At 53.6% G+C, this 18906-nt stretch overlaps 2 protein-coding genes across 8 annotated transcripts in view; both read right to left on the reverse strand.

Moving 5' to 3' along the window:
* The window catches only part of LTBP4 (latent transforming growth factor beta binding protein 4), a 29467-nt gene extending 24940 nt beyond the window's left edge, over window positions 1–4527 (reverse strand). For 2 of the 3 annotated variants that reach the window (XM_081516290.1, XM_081516288.1), the window contains exons 1-2: window positions 1915–2141; window positions 53–111 (exon numbers count right to left, since the gene is read on the reverse strand). In XM_081516290.1, coding sequence (XP_081372416.1) covers window positions 53–111; window positions 1915–2054 — 199 coding nt within the window. In that variant the 5' untranslated portion in view covers window positions 2055–2141. Of the gene's footprint in view, window positions 1–52; window positions 112–1914; window positions 2142–4315 lie in introns of those variants that run through there. The other variant, XM_081516293.1, reaches the window with a different exon arrangement.
* Window positions 4528–6526: 1999 nt separating this feature from the next.
* Window positions 6527–18761, reverse strand: SHKBP1 (SH3KBP1 binding protein 1). 5 transcript variants are annotated; one of them, XM_081516297.1, is made up of 18 exons: window positions 18645–18761; window positions 18360–18413; window positions 18198–18243; window positions 18018–18091; window positions 17658–17716; window positions 17351–17431; window positions 16132–16293; window positions 15962–16052; window positions 15675–15865; window positions 14720–14835; window positions 13608–13695; window positions 13373–13489; window positions 10826–10996; window positions 9515–9670; window positions 9000–9096; window positions 7762–7940; window positions 7035–7146; window positions 6527–6932 (listed from the first exon to the last, which is right to left on the reverse strand). In XM_081516297.1, exons 1-18 carry the CDS (start codon window positions 18728–18730, stop codon window positions 6701–6703), a joined length of 2112 nt encoding a protein of 703 aa, XP_081372423.1. In that variant the 5' UTR covers window positions 18731–18761; the 3' UTR covers window positions 6527–6700. The 5 variants fall into 5 exon arrangements, with proteins under 5 accessions (XP_081372423.1, XP_081372422.1, XP_081372427.1 ...); XM_081516296.1 differs by having other exon boundaries at window positions 7035–7149; XM_081516301.1 differs by lacking the exon at window positions 18018–18091.
* Between the last annotated feature and the right edge of the window lie 145 nt (window positions 18762–18906).

The raw sequence follows: 18906 nt of genomic DNA on the forward strand, positions 1-18906 counted from the left end.
CTGCTTCTACCATCTTTCCCCTCCAACCTATACCCCGCCTATAAGAACCCACCTCTAAAGCAGCGGCTTCTCCTGGGCGATCGGCTTGGGCAGCAGCGACAAGCAGCAACACTATAAATAGAGGGATGGAAGTCACTCAGCCCCTAGCACTATAGAACTCCCAAAAGGACAGCGATGAGGGATAGGGGAGAGGAAGCCAAGATAAGGCTGGAGGGTGCTTGGGGTTGATATGTGACCAATTTGAGGCACTTTGCTCGATGCCTCAGTTTCCCCATCTGTACAGTGGGAGGCAAATTGGTTTAGGTAAAGGTCACAGCAACCTCACGTTTATTTTTCTTCTGAAGTGTTTGTGGGTAAGGCATTATTGGAAAATACATTTTAAAGTCTTTTTTAAAAATGATTTTTTTAAAAGAGAGAGAGAGACTCAGAGAGGATTTCTAAGCCCATTTCCAAGCCGGCTCTGGGAATCTAGAACCCCGCCCTCCCCGCACGTCCCTGTCCTGGACTCAGCCGTCATCCCGCAGTTTGTCGGCAGATGGCGCCACGTCCACAGGCCTCAACGGCTGGGGAGGGAAGTCCTCTTTTGACTGTGGGTCCAGCGGGGTGCAGAGGTAGACAGGGATACAGGAGCAAAAGCCCAGCACTGAGAATCCCGAGGTCTGACTTCTAGCCCGTTCCTGCCCTTCCACGCTGTGTGTCCTGGAGCCAGAGTCTCCTGGTTTTTGGGCCTCAGTTTTCCGCCTGACCACGAGGAAGGAGTCGTTCTTCGGAGGAATCTCCGCGCCGGGAGGGTCTCCGATTCCGGCTGGCGGAGCCCTCAGCTTGGGCGCAAGTGCGTCGCAACTCAGGGGCCCCCCAGACAAATCCATTATCCCCAGGCTAAGGGGGACGAGGGCCGTGGGCGCGCGCGCAGGTCAGGAGAGAGGAGCAGCGGGAGATGCTGCGAAGGGGACGTCGGCCGTATGGACTCTTTTTAGACGGGTGGGGCCCGGTAGGGAAGGGGGCGGCCCGGGTGGGAGCCTCCCTGACGCCCGATCCTGCCGTCATTCCCTCCCGCCTTTTCTCCGGGTTAACCCCTTCCCAGCCCCGCCCCCGGCGCGGCTCGGGTTACTAAACGTATTCGCAGAGACCGAGGCGGGAGCGGAGCCCGGGGCCTTTGTAACGGAGCGCTGGGCCGCAGGGCGGGGGGTGGGGGTACTGGGCAGACTGTTTCCTCCGATCTCGTCACCCGTAGACAGGAAGAGTGGCTATAACTCCCAGATCTATACGAAATTCTGGATCTCTTGCCGCGAAATCACTGGTACCTCATTCAAGCCCGGAATCCTCTAATTCTAGGAAACTAAAGCACCCTTAACCCTCATGAAATCTGAGCCCCCACCCCACCTCCGCACAATTTCCCACAAGCCCCTCCGCCATCAACACCAAACTCCAAGTCTTATAGGAAAAGGTCTCTATTAATTAATTCAAGCATTCCCAAACCCCAGAAAACCAGGACGTCTCAACTCCTCCTTAAAGCGCCTTGATAACCTCCCATACTCTTCCTCCTTAAGCATCCCAGAAACCTGGGGGACCCCAGCCCAGCTCGGCCCCACCCATTTATCATCCTAGGAGAACCCAAAGCCCCGTCCCCATATAAACTGGGACCCTGCTCTAAATAAGCTCTAGAATTCCCTGGAGCCCCATCCGTCTCTACCTCACCAGAGGGGAGTCCCTCCGCTCAGAACCTCAATACACCTCGGATTCTAACCCCTACAAAACAGAGGGCCCTAATAAATCCAAGAGCTCTGGTTCTTCATCCCTATCACGAAGCAGTGGGTTCATGTTCCCCTAAATCCGAAAGTCCTGGTCTTCCTGGACCGCCAGACTTATTGGGTGGAGGGGGCACAAGGACGAAGGGGCCGCAGCGGGGCTTACCCGGCCGGACGGCCCGGGATCGCCGCGACCTCGACGGCCTGGCTGGGGCTGAGGCCGGCGGCGGAGGCGGCGGCTGCAAGGAGCGGCAGCAGCAGCACCAGCAGGAGGGGGCGGCGGCCGCTGGGGCCAGGCAGCCGCATCGTGTCCGGCGTGGAATCGCGCTCCAGGCGGCCCGTCTGTCCAGCGGGTCCGGCTCGGCGCTGCCCCGCCTCCCGCCCCCGCCGGAGGCCGACTCATTTTCTCCACAATCCCAGTCGCGGGTTGCGAACTTCCCGCCAATCAGAGCCCGGTGCCGCCAGGGGGCGCTGCCTACACGGCCAATCAGGAGGCGACAGGGGAGGGGCTACGTGGACAGGTGCCGGGCGGGGGTCTCTGGGGCCCGGAATTTTCAGTACCGAGCGGGGTACTGGCTCAGTGAATCCTGTCTTAAAGGAGAGGCCCCAAGTGTGGAGCTGCTGGGGCTCCTCTTAGTCGATGCGTAGGTGGTAGGCGTGAAAGCTTGCTAAGTCACTTCAGTCGTGTATGACTCTGTGAGACTCTGTGGGCTGTAGCCCGCCAAGCTCCTCTGTCCATGGGATTCTCCGGGCAACAATACTGGAGTGGATTGCCATGCTCTCCTCCAGGGAATCTTCCCCACCCAGGGATAGAACCTGCGTCTCCTGCATCTGCTGATTTGCAGGCAGATTCTTTACCTCTGAGCCACCTGGGAAGCCCAGTTCCCCTAAACTAGACTCCCACTGGAAGACCTCATCTCTCGGCTCACAGTCCTGGGAGAAATCCTACAGAATTTGCTCCCCGACGGGGGTAGATTCCGGAAGATCCCACGGGTGCCCACTTCTCATGCGAGAGACTCGGGATTCTGGGGGCTAATTCTAAGGCTGCACTGATCTCCAGGTCCGGCCCCCTGGACAGTACCCCGACTCAACACCCTCCCACAGGATTGGCCCCTTCTCAAGGCCCTGTGTTTCAGGGGTTCCAGGCTTGACAAACAATAGCTTGTTCCTAGGAAGGTTGTAGTCTCTGCCTCTCACAGGACCATGGCTGGGCTCCTAATTCACAGACTCTGCTTCCCTTCCAGAGGGCTCCCCCTGGCTCTGCTCCCCTATTTGCACCCCTCTCCACCTCCACCCCCCAGAGGGTACCACACCCACTTCCCTGATTGAATTTTTAAAAGCTGAGAGCCCACTCCCAGAATTGCAGACTTTTTCTCCTTAAAGAATTCTAGTTCTGGGACTTCCCTGGTGGCTCAGTGGTAAAGAATTCGCCTGCCAATGCAGGAGACACAGATTCGATCCCTGATCCAGGAAAATCTCAGATGCCTCGGAGCAACGAAGCCTGTGCACCACAGCTATTGAGCCTGTGCTCTAGAGTCCGAGAACTGCAGCTATTGAGCCCACATGCTGCAACTACTGAAGGCAGCGTGCTATAGACCCCATGTCTCACTAGAGAAAAGCCCATGCAGCAATGAAGACCCAGCACAGTCAAAACTAAATAAAATTAAAAGAAAAAAAATAAGAATTCCAGTCTCCTCCCTTCCTAGGGACCTCTACCACTGGGAGCACCAAGCCACAAGGGGCCTTAGTCCCCACCTGCTCCCACTTTAGTGGGTTCAGGGCTCCAAGCCCTGCTCACAACCCTCCAACCCAGAGGGTCTCAAGCCCAGCCCAGTCCTCTCATTATAAATTCAAGGCTCCACTTTTCTTGGAATTAAAAACCCCATCTCTCTTCTTCCAAAGGCATCAGAGCTTTAGAGCCTGAACCCCAGTTCCCCCATCCCTTCTCCTCTGAGTTTCAGACCAAATCCTTTCCCGCAAGAATTGGGCTGAGGCCCCACACTTAGGATGCCAAACCCTACCCCTTTTTTGTTCCCCCTCCAGCGATTCCAAACCCTAAGGTTTCCAGTTCTTAGCCCCACCCTGAGTAGATCCCAGGCTCCACCCACACAGTGTACCAGGCCTGACCGAAGGGCTGACCCCAGACTAAGAACAGCAATCAATTCAGCTTCGACCTCATCCCCAACTCCTGCTCCTTCTTCCAGGGGGTGTGCAAGGAGGACAGGGGGGGGTCTCTTCACCCTCCCTCCTTACCTTGAGGCATATGGGCTGACTCACACAGCCACAATCACACCGTCACCGCCACCCACAGTCTCCACCTAACACTGCCACCCAGAAGTCTGGGCTCACACACTGTCCAGGACACACAGCCTCTTGGAGCAGTAATGATGGCACTCAGGCCCCACTCAGGGACATCCGTGGGCTGTCTCTGCTCAGTGATGGAGTGCCCGGCTCTGCCCACTGAATGTGCTGTGTCCCTGTCTTCCTGTGGCTCCCGTGATCCCTGCTAACATGGCCCTGCAGGACGATGTGGCCCTGCTCCCGTTGCCCCCCTCCCCATCTCCTACCCTGTAGCTGGAGCATTTGCTGGGGGCGCTGCCGAAATTTCTCCCTTCTGCTTGGGATTCAGGGCATCTTCAATGCTCGTTGCTAGGCAACAGCCTCTGGCTCACCACTGCAACTTCCGGGGATGGCTTTGGCTTCCCCTCCCCCCAGAATTTGGAGTTCCCAGTTCCCAGCTCCTATTTCCTCCCTATCAGTGCTACTATCCCCCAGGGTTGTTTCTATGTCATTCCTGGATCCTGATCTGATCTCAACCTTTCAGAATCTCTCAGAGTTCTAGAGCCCTGGCATTCCAGAAGCTTCCTCCATTGTATGTGCTCACACACAGGGTTTTATCTTGGTATTAGAAACAAAAACGAACAAATCTCTTTAGTGTTCTAGATTTTCTGACATTCTCACCCTCAGTTCTAGGATCACTAGTATCCCAAAACAGTGTTCTGGATTCCCTGGCATGGAAAAAACTATCTCAATATTCCAGCTCTATGAGCATCACAAAATACCTGCATATTCTAGAGCATAGACATTCCAGACTCATGTTTTAGACTCACTCACCTTTTAGGGCTCCTCTTCATGTTCTAGATTCTCTGGCAATCCAGAGCCCATTGACATTATGGATTTCTTAGAATGCAAACCAATCCTCTAGTGATCTGGAAGGGTTGACATTCCAGAATACCCCTATGCTCTAGATTTCCTAGTAATCCAGATTCTTTTCTGTGTCCTACAATTCTCAGCATTCCAGAATCTCTGGCTTGTAAAACATTCCTACTGTAATAGGCATTCTAGAACACTCTTCTGTTCTAGAATCATCGAATTTCCAGGTTGTTTTTCAGAAACTTCTGCAATCTGGATTCTTTGATAGGCAGGGGAGAAGCCTAATACTGTTCACCCACTAACACTATAGAATATTCCTGTGTTCTACATCCCCTAACATTCTGCCAAGTTACAGAAGTTCTGGCATTCCAGAAACTCTGGAATTCTAGAATTAGCACACTCTAAAATCCCTTGTTCTTAGTTGACCCACTTTCTCTTTTTTTCATTAACCCAAGGAAAAGATGCAGAAAACTTTCCTGAGGAGCTGCCAGATGAATAGGTATTCTCTGGAGGAAAACCTCAAGGATGTCAGGCTGGGGCGAGCTGATGCCATCCCACACAGCTTCTCTGTTGTGAGAAAGAGGGGGGTGAAAGAATGGGCAGCCGGGGACATGGATGGGCAAGGTGTTTGTCGCGGTGAGGTTTGTGGCACAAATGTCACCTAGACGACAGCTGTGTTTCTGCCAGCCGGTACCTATTCATCCCCGTTTGTGGTAATAGTATCCTGATTCACCTTTCAGGAACTCTTCCTTCACTCTGTCAGCATGGGGCTGACCTCACTGCCTGGCTTATGAGGGTACATGATCCCTGGAAGGACACAATGATTGCTTCAGGAATGGCCAGCTGATTCAGTTTAAGCCAATGAGAATCAGTAGTCCTGTGATTTTGCTGCTGCGACGAGACATGACAGTCGTCATGTATAGATATGAGAGCTGGATCATAACGAAGGCTGAGTGCTGCAGAATTGATGCTTTTGAACTGTGGTGCTGGAGAAGACTCTTGAGAGTCCCTTGGACAGCAAGGAGATCAAACCAGTCAATCTTAAAGGAAATCAACCCTTAATACTCACTGGAACGACTGACGCTAAAGCTGAAACTCCACTTGATGTGAACAGCTGACTCATTGGAAAAGACCCTGATGTTGGGAAAGAATGAGGGCAGAAGGAGAAGAGGGTGACAGAGGATGAGATGGTTGGATGGCATCACCGATTCAATGGGCATGAGCTTGGACAAACTCTGGGAGATAGTGAGGGACAGGGAAGCCTGTTGTGCTGCAGTCCTTAGGGTCATGAAGAGTTGGACACGACTTGGAGACTGAACAACAACAACAGAGACAAAAAGTTGCTAAGGAGCTATGTGGAGTCATCTTGGCAGAGAGTGGGGAAAACCTGACTGAGAATGATCTCAGAGGAGAACCAAGTCAAAGGATGGAAAGACATTCCAGATGAGTGTTTGAGCCCTGGATCCAGCCATGCCTGAAGCCAGGTGTAAACCAATTCCCCTTCTTCACTTAAACTGAGAGAGACAGATGTCCTTGAACCTACAGCCAGGGACCTGATGGGGTACTGCATCTCTCTCACCCTTTCCCTAGGGGTCCCCAAACCCTCTAAGAATGTAACCAAAACATTGGCAGTGAGAACTTTATTAAGGAAGGTGACTTTGGCTCCAGACAAGGGAGATGGTGGGGGGTCTCGTAACAGTAGGAGGCCCTGGCCCTCAACCCAGGGCTCTGACAGGAAGCGAGGGAGGCACCCGAGTCCCCCAGGACCTGGATATCCCAAGGCACCATGGCAGCTGTGTTCAGAAGGAAGTTTCATTGAGCTTCGTCTTGGGGGGTGCGAGGGGGGCCCCAAGACCTGAGGAGGGCCGGGGGGCTGGTGTTGGTGGCCGCCGGGGCTCCGGTCCGCTCCGCACCAGTTCCTGGCAGCGTTCCACAAAGCTGCCTCCCCCGCGGCGCCGGGCCTCGGCCTGTGGGGGGCTCGGGCTCCCCCGGCGGCTGGACAGGGAGGTATTGCTGAAGGCTGAGTAGAGACTGAAGAGGAGATGCGGGTCAATGAAGGGCGTCAGGGTGGAGCTGGGTCCCCCTCCCCCAAGGCCACCATGTTCTGCCCTCTCCCCCATTGCTCCTGCCTACCTGGTGAGAGAGGTCCGGGGTGAAGGGTTGGGGAGAGAGCCCCTGGAGGAAGCCAGTGGGGCTAGATCACACTGCTCCAGCTGTTCCATCAGCTCTTCCTCTGTCAGGCCCCCTGCTGGGGGGCAAGGAAGCAGGGTCAGGGGCAAGACAGGGGTCACAGGCCAAGGGACAAAGGTCATGTGCAAAGACTGAGGTCGGGATAGGAAAAAAGATGCAGAGGTCAAGGAACAAGGGTCAGAAGCTAAGAGAGGTTAGAAAGCAAGGGCAAGGGGGCTTCCCTGGTGGCTCAGTGATAAAGAATCCTCCTGCCAATGCAGGAGACACAGGTTCGATCCCTGATCCGGGTAGATCCCACATACCACACAGCAACTAAGCCCCTGAACCACAACTATTCAGCCTGTGCTCTAGAGCCCAAGAGGCTCAACAGCTGAAACCAGTACACCCTAGAACGTGTGTTCTGCAACAAGAGAAGCCACCGCGATGAGAAGCCTGAGCACCGGAACTGGAGAGCAGCCCCTGCTCATCGAAACTAGAGAAAGCCTGCTCGAAGCAACGAAGACCCAGCACAGCCAAAACTAACCAGCTAAATAAAATTATATTTTAAAAGCAAGGGTAGGGAGGCATTGAAGGTAGGGAAAGGAGTCAGAGGGTCAGGGCTTGGGGAGGGCAGTCATGGTGAAGGAGGTTGTGGAGAGGGGTTCAGGGTGAGTCTGTGCGGTGGGAGTACCAGGGGCCTGGCCAAGGCCGTCCATGGCGGTGGTCAGGTCCCACATGGCCAGGCTGCCGTTGGCCTGGCCTGTGAGCAGGTAGCGCCGGGGCCGGGAGCCAAGCCTCCGGGAGCCCTCACACTCCAGCACCGTGAAGGCGGTGGTGGGTGAGCCATCCACGGAGCGCACGGAGCAGACCCTGAGAGGGGAGGGCACAGGAGTTACCTTGGTCACACCAGGGCCTGGCCTGCTCCCTCTTTTATCCTTATACCCTTCCCAGGCCTCAGTCCCCACCATTATGACTTCCCTTCCTGCCTCTCCAATGAGCACCCAAGCTTCTCCAGCGCTCCCAGATCTTGGGTTCCAGCCCTGGGGGTCCAGTGGCCTCGTGGATGTCCCCAGACCCACACACCCATCATAGGGCCTAAATGGGACTCTGCCCAGACCTGTTGCCCTCCCTGTTCCTGACCCAGGAGAACGGGGCTCCCTCACGTGTCAGCATTACCCACGGTCGGTCCACTCAGCCTCCTGCCTCTCTCACCTGGCCCCTTCCTCCCCTCCCCATCTGGACCTGGTCAAGCCCTGCCCTCTCCGGCCAGCCATCTGTCCCAGCCTCCTCCCTGGGCTCTTGGCCTCCTCTCTTCCAACCTCCAGTCCATCCCCCTGAGCGCAGCCTTGGCTCCCAGAACACACAGGACAGTGTTGTCTTTTCCATACGATTAGCAAGGCTCCACTCCTCTGCAGCCTCAATTCTCACCTCCAGTTCTGTGCTCCGGCCCCCAGAGACCACGAGCAGGTCTCTGGTTACCCTCTTTGGCCATTCCAGCCTTGGCACATGCTGCCCATTCAGCCAGGCACACCTGTCCCCTCCTTCATTTCTTCTCTTTGCTCCTATTTATCCTCAAGGTCTTTGTTCAGAGGCCCCTCTTCAAGAGACCCCCGTTCCCAGGCTGACGCAAGCACCGCCTTTGGGTTCCCATGGTTTCCCATCCTTCCCCCATCCCAGTCCTCACCACCCCCGGCCCCCATCCAGGCCACGACTACACAGGTACCTGGGGTTGTCCTAGCTTCACTCCATTCACACCTGTCACACCTTTGATACCCCCAGGCCCCACACCTAGGGCCAGGCTTGCGCTCCTTCCCAGCCTCAGCTCCTGTGGTGCCTCCTTGGCTGAGATGCCCTTCTGACCTCCATGACCTGGCTGGCATCCTGCCTTCTGCTCTGACCACCCTCCCTGTTTGACGAGATGGTCCTTACCGCTGACCAGTGGATGAAAGACGCACGAACAGCTGGCTGGCACTTGGCACCACCTTCTGAATGAACACTTGCTGGTCATCTCGCTCACCATAGGGGCCTGGGCAAGGTAGAGGGGGGCTATCAGGGCCAGCTGGGGTCTCTGGGACCTCCAGACCCTAAGACTCTGCCCCTTCCCCCACAGTTGAATCTCTCAACCCAGGACTAGGTCTCCATCTCCAGGATGCTGGAGCTGGGCAAGGTCAGAGAGAGTCAGCGGTCAGCAATAGTCAGTGGAGTTCAGGTACACCAGGGGGAGCGTCCTGGGTCGGCAGGGATCAGTGTGGGTAGCAGAATCCAAGTGTGGGGTAGCTGGGAGTAATTGGCAGTCAGGAGGGGTCAGGTGGTGGTCGGTGGAGGTCAACTCCATCAGTTGGGTGGATCAAGAGAGGTCTCCAGGGGTGAGGAAAGGGATCAGTGGAGGCAGGTGGAGGTCAGGCAGGGTCTGTGGGGGTGGGGGGCCAGGGGCTAGGAGGCACCAATGTCATTGCCAGCACTGCAGCCGCCATGCCCGTCGGCCGACTCCAACGCCAGGATCTTGAATGAAGCGAGCGGGGTGGAGCCGGGCTGGGTGGAAATCATGCCCCGGAAGCGAGTCACGGACCATGTCCGCACGTGGTTGCTGTCGGCACAAACTGGGGAGCCAGAGGGCAGCAGCTGGTCAGACCTGGTGGGGGAATGGCCACTGCCCAACCTTTGACCTTCCTGAGCCCTGGGATGACCTCCTTTCCAAAGTGTCAGGATTCCGGCCCCTCTGAATTCTTCCCTTTCTTCATCCTCTCTTCCCCAGAATTCTAAGGAGTTACCAATCCTGTTGGCTCTGCCTCCAAGTCATTCTAGAGGCTGATCTTACCTTTCCCTGCCCACTGACCCCAACCCGCCCCCACCCCAGTACCATCTGCCTCATCTGCCTGGACCATCACAACAGCTCCTCCCTGGCCTTCCTGCCCCCCAGTCTGTCCCCATGTGCAGTCAGAGGGACCCTGTGAGCACCTGCATCAGGTCACAGCCCTCCTCTGCTAGGAGCCCTCCTGAGGTGCCATCTCACTCAGGCTTAAGGACCAAGTCTTCTCCACAGGTTACAAGGTCCCCTTGACCTACCCCATCACCTCCCACCCTCTTCCTCACCCACTCTACTCTGGGCTTCCTTAGGTATGTCAATCGTCCTCCCGTCTGAGAGCCTGCGCCGTGTCTGTTCCCTCTGCCAGGAATGCTTGTCCCCATTGATCTGCACTGCTCATTTCTGTTCAAAGCGCCTTCATCAGGAAGACATTCCTGAACCATGCACTCTCATGACCCTGGTGCTCTCTAGTCTCTCACACAGCCTTGTTTTAATTCGTGGCCCCCATCATTGTCAGATAGTGATTTATATTTGTATTGATTTACCATCTGCTGCCTCAACTAGGGGGCTTCGCTGGTAGCTTAGAGGATAAAGCGTCTGCCTGCAATGCGGGAGACCCGAGTTCGATCCCTGAGTCAGGAAGATCCCATGGAGAAGGAAATGGCAACCCACTCCAGTACTCTCGCCTGTCAGCTCCACAGGGTAGGGACTTGGCCTGTCTTGCTTATCACAGTATCCTGTGCCTGGCAATGGTGAAATTGATGAGTTCTCCCCTCTCCCGGCAATTCACTCTCCCCTAGACTGCTCCCCTTCACAGAATTCTCTGGAGGCCACTCCCCACACCATGTCCCTCCCCAGTGGAGACCCTCATCCGCCTGGCCTTAGGCTCCCAGTGGAGCCATCCCTCTTGCAGGGAGAAGGATGCCCGGCGCAGCTGGCTGAGACTCACCTGAGATGAGGTGCTTCTCCGAGAGCATGATCTTGGTGACAGGGCTACGGTGCACGGTGAAGGTCTGGAAGAGCTGGGGCCCCGAGCCCACAGTCTCGGGGTGCTGCACGATGACCCGCACGCCCCCTGAGCTGGTGCCGTAGGCGATCTCAATCCAGTTCCCACTGTCGCCTGGTGAGGAGCCGGGGAGGAAGAGAGGGACGCGGTCACAGACAGACAGAAACTGGGGCAGAGAGACAGAATCAGCAAGGAGCAGACACGGAGTCAGAAAGCAAAGAGGAGGGGAAAGAACAAAGACATGGGAAACGGAGGAACAGGAACCAAAGAGAGAGGGATGGAGCAGACAAAGAGAACCAGAGACGGAAATGAAAACATAGAGACAGAGCTAAGAGGAGTGGGGAGAGAGAGAAAAACAGGGAAAGATGGAAAAACAGAAACAGGGAGGGTTATAGAAACAGACTGACAGAGAGAAAGACGGAATTTGAGAAAAACAGAGAAACGTGGAAAGGGACATACAAACAGACAGATAGCAGTGAGAATTCCCTGGCGCTTCTGTGGTTAGGACTCAGCACTTTCACTACCGTGGCCAGGGTTCAATCCTTGGTCAGGGAACTAAGATCCTACAAGCTGCACGGTGGGGAAAAAAGAAAAAAAAAAAGACAGCAAGACAAGAAAATGCAACCCAGTGTGCCTGAGGGACTCCTCCCCCATCGCTAACTTTCCACAGGGGAAAAGATATGTTGTAATGTCACACACTTAATGGCCCATCTTAAGGAATGTGGGTAAAAGGTGGTTTTAATATTTTGTGCAAGAGTTAAAAGCAATGAATTCAGGTGATGCGTAGCAACATGGGTGGACATTTAAGGTAGGATAAGTGAAGTGAAAATCACTCAGTCGTGTCCTACTCTTTGCGACCCCATGGACTATACAGTCCATGGAATTCTCCAGGCCAGAATACTGGAGTGGGTAGACTTTCCCTTCTGTAGGGGATCTTTCCAATCCAGGGATCGAACCCAGGTCTCCCGCATTGCAGGCAGATTCTTTACCAGCTGAGCCACAAGGGAAACTAAGGCAGGATGGATCAAAGTAAAATATAGAAACTGAGATATATACTCAATACTGTTTATGCAAGTTCAAAAACACGTCCATGATATGTATTTTTTAAGGGTACATACAAATGAAAAGATAACTGTTAAACATGCATGACAGAATGGTGGCATGTGGTGAGGAGAAAAGGAGTAAGTCAATGAAATAAGAAAAGGGCCCTTGGGAATTCCCTGGCAGTCCAGTGGTTGGGGCTCTGTATGCTCACAGCCAAGGACCTGGGTTTGATCCCTGGTGGGGAATTAAGATCCCACAAGTTTTGAGGCATGGCCAAAAATAAATAAAGTTTAAAAAGAAAGAAAGAAAGAAAGGGGATTTATGTGATGACAGGCTGTGAAGTTAAGTGTATTATTAGTTTACTCCTGCTAGAAAAAATATACTGTGACCTCTACCTCACACCGCACATACAAGTTAATCTGAAATGGAACAGAGACCTATGTGTAAAAGCAAATATGCAAAGCTTCTAGATGAAAATATAGGGAAAAAAATCTTTGAAACCTGTGGGTAGGGAAAGACATCTTAAGCTCCAGAAAGCACTAACCATAAAATAAAATTAATCATTATGCAAAGTGAAAAAAGTCAGACACAAAAAGCCACATATGATTTCCTTTACACGAAATACCTAGAACAGGCAAATCCATAGAGACAGAAAGTGGGTTAGAGGTGCCCAGGGGCAGTCAGGAAGGAGCACCGGGGTGTGACTGCTAACAAGCATGGGGTTTCTCTTTCGGTGCTGAAAACATTCTGGAATTAGATAGTGGTGATGGTGGCACAACTTTGTGAATCTACTAAAGATTACTGAATTGTGGGCTTTATGGGATGGAAATTATATCTCAGTAAAAACAAATAAAAATTTAATCTATTTCTCTGCATTTGCAATCAGGAAAACAAAACACAAAGACTGTTCCAAGTGAGAGAACTAAGCTTCACCCCGTGTAAATCACACATCCTCTTTTTGTTTGTTTTTATTTTGGATTTTTTTTTTTTTTTGAGGGGGGAGTACAGTTTGGCCACACCCTGAGGCTAATGGGATTTTAGTTCCCTGATCAGGAATCGAACCCAGACCCTCCGCAGTGAGAGCATGGAGTCCTAACAACTGGATGGCTAGGGAATTCCCGAGTCACACATACTCTTTGTTTTAGTAGCGTTGAAGCATCACGCCCTAATCACAGAGATGGGAAAGAAACACAAAAAAGAACTACAAGAGGTCAGCTTTGCCCTTGGTGGAGAAGCCTGCCAGGGCTAGCACCTAGCACAGTGCTTACATATAAGCAGTGCTCAGTAACTGTGGAATGACTGAATGAGTTGAATCCATCTCCCTCTCCATATATCTCACTGGGCCACGCTACACAAGTGTCAAGCAGTAGGGAGATGTCTGTGGGCTGGGGCTGGGGCCGGGGCTGGCTGCTCGTGGCAGAGGGGCGAGGCTGAGCCATAGCTTACTGGTCTTGGGGGTGAGGTAGACGCTCAGGGCTGTGACCCCGTCCTCCGCCGGGTCCCGGTAGAGCTCGCTGACCAGGAGGTCGTTGTCTTTCATGCGCAGGGGGAATTTCTGCACATCTGGAGGCGAGGGGGCACGAAGGATAAGCAGGTGGGTTCAAGGTAGCCCAGCCTTTCCCCTCCTCTCCTACCTCCGAGGGGAGGCTCTCGAGTAGCTGGGGTGCTGGCTGCTGCTCACCCACGTAGTAGATGGAGCCATTGTTGCAGCCCAGGAGGAGGAAGGAGCCTGCAGCGTCGTAACTGGTGATGGGTTGCACCTCCTGGACCTGGGGGTGGGGAGGGCTGTGGCCAGGGTGACCCTCCCTGCGGTGCCCCTCCCGGCAGGCCTTCGCCTCTCTGCTCCAGCACCACCCTCCAGGCAGGGTTTCTAGGCTCACTCCTCCCCAGCCTTGCCAGGTCCAGGTCTGCATCCCTGACGTCTGTCTCTGAATGGCTCTTGCTGGGCGCTATCTCTTAGCCTCTCCTTGACTTTGTACTTCTGATATCCCAACATTTCTTTTTTTTGGTCAGGCCATGCAGCTTGCAGGATCCTAGTTCCCCAACCAGGGATCGAACTTGGACCACAGCACTGAAAGTGTACAGTCCTAACCACTGGACCGCCAGGGAATTTCCTGACATTTCTTTTTCTGTTTTGTTGTTTTCTCTTTTATTTATTATCCCTGATATTTCTTTATTCATCTCCATCTATCTCTCTGTGGTCCCTTCATCTACCACAATCATTTAGTCCTGGTTTCTCTCCATCCACCCTCTTTCCCTCTCTTGCCTCTGACTTCCTGTTTCTATTTATTTCTCTCCATTTCTGTTTCTTTCTCTCTCCTTTCTTTGCTCGTCCATCTCTCTCACCCAAACTCACACTTTAGAAAACAATGCTGTAGGTGTATATATATGTTGTACACACACACACACACACACACACACATATTTTACATGCTGGACAGAGCTTGGGGTGAGTGCAAAGAAAATGACAGACGTTTACACGTCTGTCTCTGGGTTTCAGCCTCCTACACCATCTCCCCTTACCTGCTCGGCTACCCCAGTGCCTGGAGATCCCTCTCTTCCTTTCCAAACCCACCCATCCTTCATATCAGCTCAGCAGCCCCTCTTCCAGGAAGGCCTCCCAGATCCTCATCAGGCCTTTATCATACCCTACCTCACCCTGACACTGCATCGGGCCCACTACTAGATCCTTTGGTTCCTTCCTGGTCAGGTGGGCCAGAAAGGAACCTCTCCTTGGGTCTGACTGGTCTGGACACCTGGGAAAGAGGCAGCCAGGCTGGCCAGATCCCTGACCTGCCAGTGCTTGGTGACAGCATTCCACACACCGATGCGCCCTGTGTGGCTTGTGGCGATGAGCTGGTTTCCAACGAAGAACAAGGCTTCCACAGGCACCCCCAGGTGGAAGACTCCTGCAGACAGTGAGGAGGGCTCAGCCAGGACCCCCTCTCATGGCGGGAGAAGTGGGATGGCAGGAAGAACTCCGAGGGCCAGAGGATTCAGTTCAGTCATAGAGCCTTTACAGACTAGAGGATTCCAGCAGGAATTAGAGAGGATTGCGATGGGCTGGGTTCCTGCTGAGATGTGGGACTCTAACAGGGTGTGGAATTCAGCTGAGATTTTCAACAAAGGCAAAAAGCCCTATGGGTGGCAGAGGATTCTCACAAGGATTAAGATTGGTCAGGGGACTGATTAGTCTAAGGAGTCAGATTTCTAATGGCAACAGATTCTAACAGGTTCGGGGATTCTACTGGCATGGAGAATTCAACCAAAGCAAAGAGATCTAACAGGGCCATGAATTCTGACAGAGGAGAGAACTATATGTGGGTGAATTTTTCTACCAGACCAAGGAATGCTAATGGGATACAGAATTTCAAAGGGTTGGCACATGGTAACAACAAAAAGTCTTACGGGTATGAGAATTGTGTAGGGTGGGTGTTTTAACAGGCCACAGGTTGGAGCAGAATTCTAAAGGGTGAAATGGTTCTAGAAAAAGCCTGGGACCATACCTAACTCAGAAAGAAAGTGAAAGTGTTAGTTGCTCAGTTGTGTCTGACTCTTTGGGACCCCATGGACTGCAGTCCGCCAGGCTTCTCTGTTCATGAAATTCTCCAGGCAAGAATACTGGAGTGGGTATCCCTTCCCTTCCCTGGGGGATCTTCCCGACCCCAGGATGGAATACGGGTCTCCTGCATTGCAGGCAGATTCTTTACCACTGAGCTACCAGGGAAGCCCAGGCTCCCTCTCTTACCTATCTCAGAGCCACCGCCTTCTGGCTGCAGAGCCCACAGCAGGATCTCGCTGCCTGTGGCCGCTGCCACCATCTTGTCATGCTCTCCCAAGGCCCCACCAAGCACCCGGGCTGTGAGTGCCAGGCGCTCAATCGGCCAGTCCAGGCGGGGACTGGAGAATACCAGCTGCCAGCCGGAAGCTTCCTTCAGCCTGGAGGATTGGGAGACATCATCAACCTTCACCCTGAGCATCCCCTACCCCCATCAACAGGGCTCAAGACCTCCTCCCAGCACCCTCCCTGAGCACCTATAGCAGACAAGAAACTGGGTATAGGCCACGGCGATCCAGTTGTGGTGTCCACACACCAGGCGCACCATCCCCGGCTCCTCGGGTAGCCCTTAGGGGGAAAGGCAGGGATCAGGGCAGGGTCTCAGGGCCCACTGGCTACCCCAATCTCCCATGAGACAGAAATGTACCCGATGGGGAGGGAGGGGATTTCTCATCCAGCATTCGGCCCAGCAGCCCTGCATTGCCCAGGTTGGGGGGCATCGTGTTGCTCCGTCGGACAGGGGCTGGGCGACCCCCTGCTTGCTGGGGCCCCACCAGGCTGTGCCGGTTTCGCCGCTTCACCGGGAACACTATGGCAGGAAGAAGGGGCAGAGCAACAATCACTGTTAACTGTAAAAACTGTCACAGAGCCATAATTTTTGGAGGTCTTGTGAGGTGAAACAAGACCAATAAAAAAAAAAAAAAAAAAAAAAAAAAAAACTGTCACAGAGCAAACATTGAAAATGTGCCAGATACCGATTTTCCCATACAGGCAGCATCATCTCCTAGAGAAAAGATTTTTGGTGGCGCAGGGACATGGCATTAAGTGACACTGAATCACACAGTGAGCTGCTCCCTTATCAGTTCCTTTGAGACCATCACAAAGAGTCAGTTTGGGGCTGCCACGATAATGATACCTCTTCAATATTTGCTAATCTTTCCTTTTAAGAAATGGAAGCTCCCTTGGCAGGTAACAGCATCTACCCAGAGTTTAATTGCACTGTTACGTTTGAGGGTTATTTCACGTCCACCTATTTACGGCATAAAAGGCAGTGATATAAAGCTTCTATTTAAAATAATAAAAAAAATATAGGATCAGACTAAGTTAGGAGAACAGGAGGTCTTCATATTTGGCAAACTTCATGAAGGTGACAGGTACTGACTGAAGTTAGGGAAATAAAGTCATAAATTGAACTCCCCCACTCTGTTCCTTCCACCAATCAAGAAAGCACAGTAGACTACAGTTCCCAATAACCACTGGGGCATATTTTCCATGACCACTGGGCTGGCTGCTCCATGGGGATTACAGTCAATAACTCTCCTTTAATATTTCTCCCTTCCATGCAAAGGACACCAGTTCTCCCTAAGCCTCTCTACAAGGAAATCAAAACTGGACTACAACTTCCATCGGGCTCCAAGGCAAGCTTGAGCCTCAAGGGGACTAGATTGGCCCATTGCCTCATTGGAAATGCAGTTTCCTACTTCCTTTCCAAGGATTAGTAAAAGCATCTGCTACAGAACTACAATTCCCATAGTGACTCAGGGATCACAGCTGAGGCATGCAAGCGCTGCAGCCTTATGGGAAATGTAGTCTTTAATCCCCCACTCTCCATCCCCCCCTCCCCTGTATTCCTTAGTAGTTCCCACCTGGTGGAGGCAAGTAACCATTGAAGAGGACGTTTCCACAAGAAGATCGATCCAACTCTTCAAGAAGCTGTAGACGACGAACTGAGGCAGAAGGACTCACAGGGTGGGACTTGGAGAAGGGTGAGGCAGAACCTTTCCCCCTCCCCCATCTGTTTCTCCACAGAATACCACCACTCCCCTGAGACCCAGGACCACCAAATCCAGTGCTCTCAGCTCTAACCCCCTTCTTTCAGAAGTGAGGAGAAAGAAGGAGCATCATTAGAGGGCTGGTTTTCTATGAGGATGCTAAGGGGGTGTGGCCACTTACCCAGAGGAGTCAGCCCATAGAACTGGGCTTCATGGAGGAGACTGGAACCGTGGACACCCCTGGGTAGTAGAATTGACTAGGTGTCAGGGTCTGGGGAGTGGGAGTCGGCAGAGAATTCTGAGGACCAAGTTTTTGAAACTGCACAGAGAATCTCAAGAGGTAGCAAATGGTGATGGTATGAAGATTCTAAAGAAGCAATGATCTGGGTGGTGAAAAGTGTGCGTGTGCGTGTGCGTGTGTGTGTGTGTGTGTGTGTTGGGGAGGGATATTCTAAAGAACTGAAGTGAACATTCTGAGGGGAAGAAGAGACTTCTCAAGGGGTAAAGACGTGGAGGACTCCCCATTATCTTCCATGCCCACCTAGGGTCCAACTCTTTGGTGCGCAGGAAGTTGAGGATGGGAGCAAAGACGGTGGGGTCCCTGTCGATGAAGATCTGCAGGGAAGGGAGGCAGAGAATAGATGCGGCAAAGAGCGGGGCTGAGTGGGGCTCCTGTCCCTCCTCCTACTGGCCGCCCCGTTTCAGCTCTCGCTCTACTCACGGCTCCGGTCTCATCTTTCAGTGTCGAGATGCGTCCGCTCAGAAGACTGCAGGGAGGGGGACGCAGAGCAGGTGTCACGGGCCGAGTGTGTGTGAGGGGGAGATAAGGTCTCCCCATATCCAACCCTCCCGTCCCCCACGCTACACTCGCTTCCCCAGTCACCTGGAGAAGAAGGAGTCTGGGATCCAGGTGAGAGTCTGGCGAGAGGTACTGAATCTGCGGGGACGGTGAGCGGACGCGAGATGATGGAGGGAGGATGAAGAATGCGGCCCCCAATCTCAGGACCGGGTAAGTTTCCCTCCCTCCCTCAGCATCCATCCAGGCTCCCGCGCCTCCAGCAGGGGGGCGGAGCAATCCTTGATGGACAGAATTCCCCCCCGGGAGAGGCGGGTACTCCCAGCGGTCCCCGGCCCCGAGAGTAATGACTCAAGAAACTCTTACACTCACCTCTTGCCTCCCACATTCAGATGGATCACCTCTCCGGGAGGTCCCCGACCTGGGACCCCGTCGACTGCAGGGGCCGCGGCCGCCATGGCCCCCGGGCGAGCCGGCCGGCCTGCACCCGCTTCCGGGTGTGCATCCCGCCCCCGCCCTCACCGCGTGCTCATTGGGCTGCAGACTCCCAGAGCCGCTGGCGATTGGGCAAAACGCTCGCCCATCGCGGTTCATTTCTCCGCCTCCTTAAAGGGTCCCGCCTTTCCTGTTCTGG

Source organism: Giraffa tippelskirchi, chromosome 7, assembly GCF_054371585.1.
Source record: "Giraffa tippelskirchi isolate mGirTip1 chromosome 7, T2T-mGirTip1v1.2.pri, whole genome shotgun sequence".
Lineage (NCBI taxonomy): Eukaryota > Metazoa > Chordata > Mammalia > Artiodactyla > Giraffidae > Giraffa > Giraffa tippelskirchi.

Coding starts and splice junctions, on each gene's coding strand:
- SHKBP1 (XM_081516296.1), bottom strand. CDS start 18,730: ATGGCGGCCGCGGCCCCTGCAGTCGACGGGGTCCCAGGTCGGGGACCT. Junction 18,092..18,197: donor TGAAAGATGAGACCGGAGCC/GTGAGTAGAGCG, acceptor CCTTCCCTGCAG/ATCTTCATCGACAGGGACCC. Junction 17,432..17,657: donor CTATGGGCTGACTCCTCTGG/GTAAGTGGCCAC, acceptor CTTCTGCCTCAG/TTCGTCGTCTACAGCTTCTT.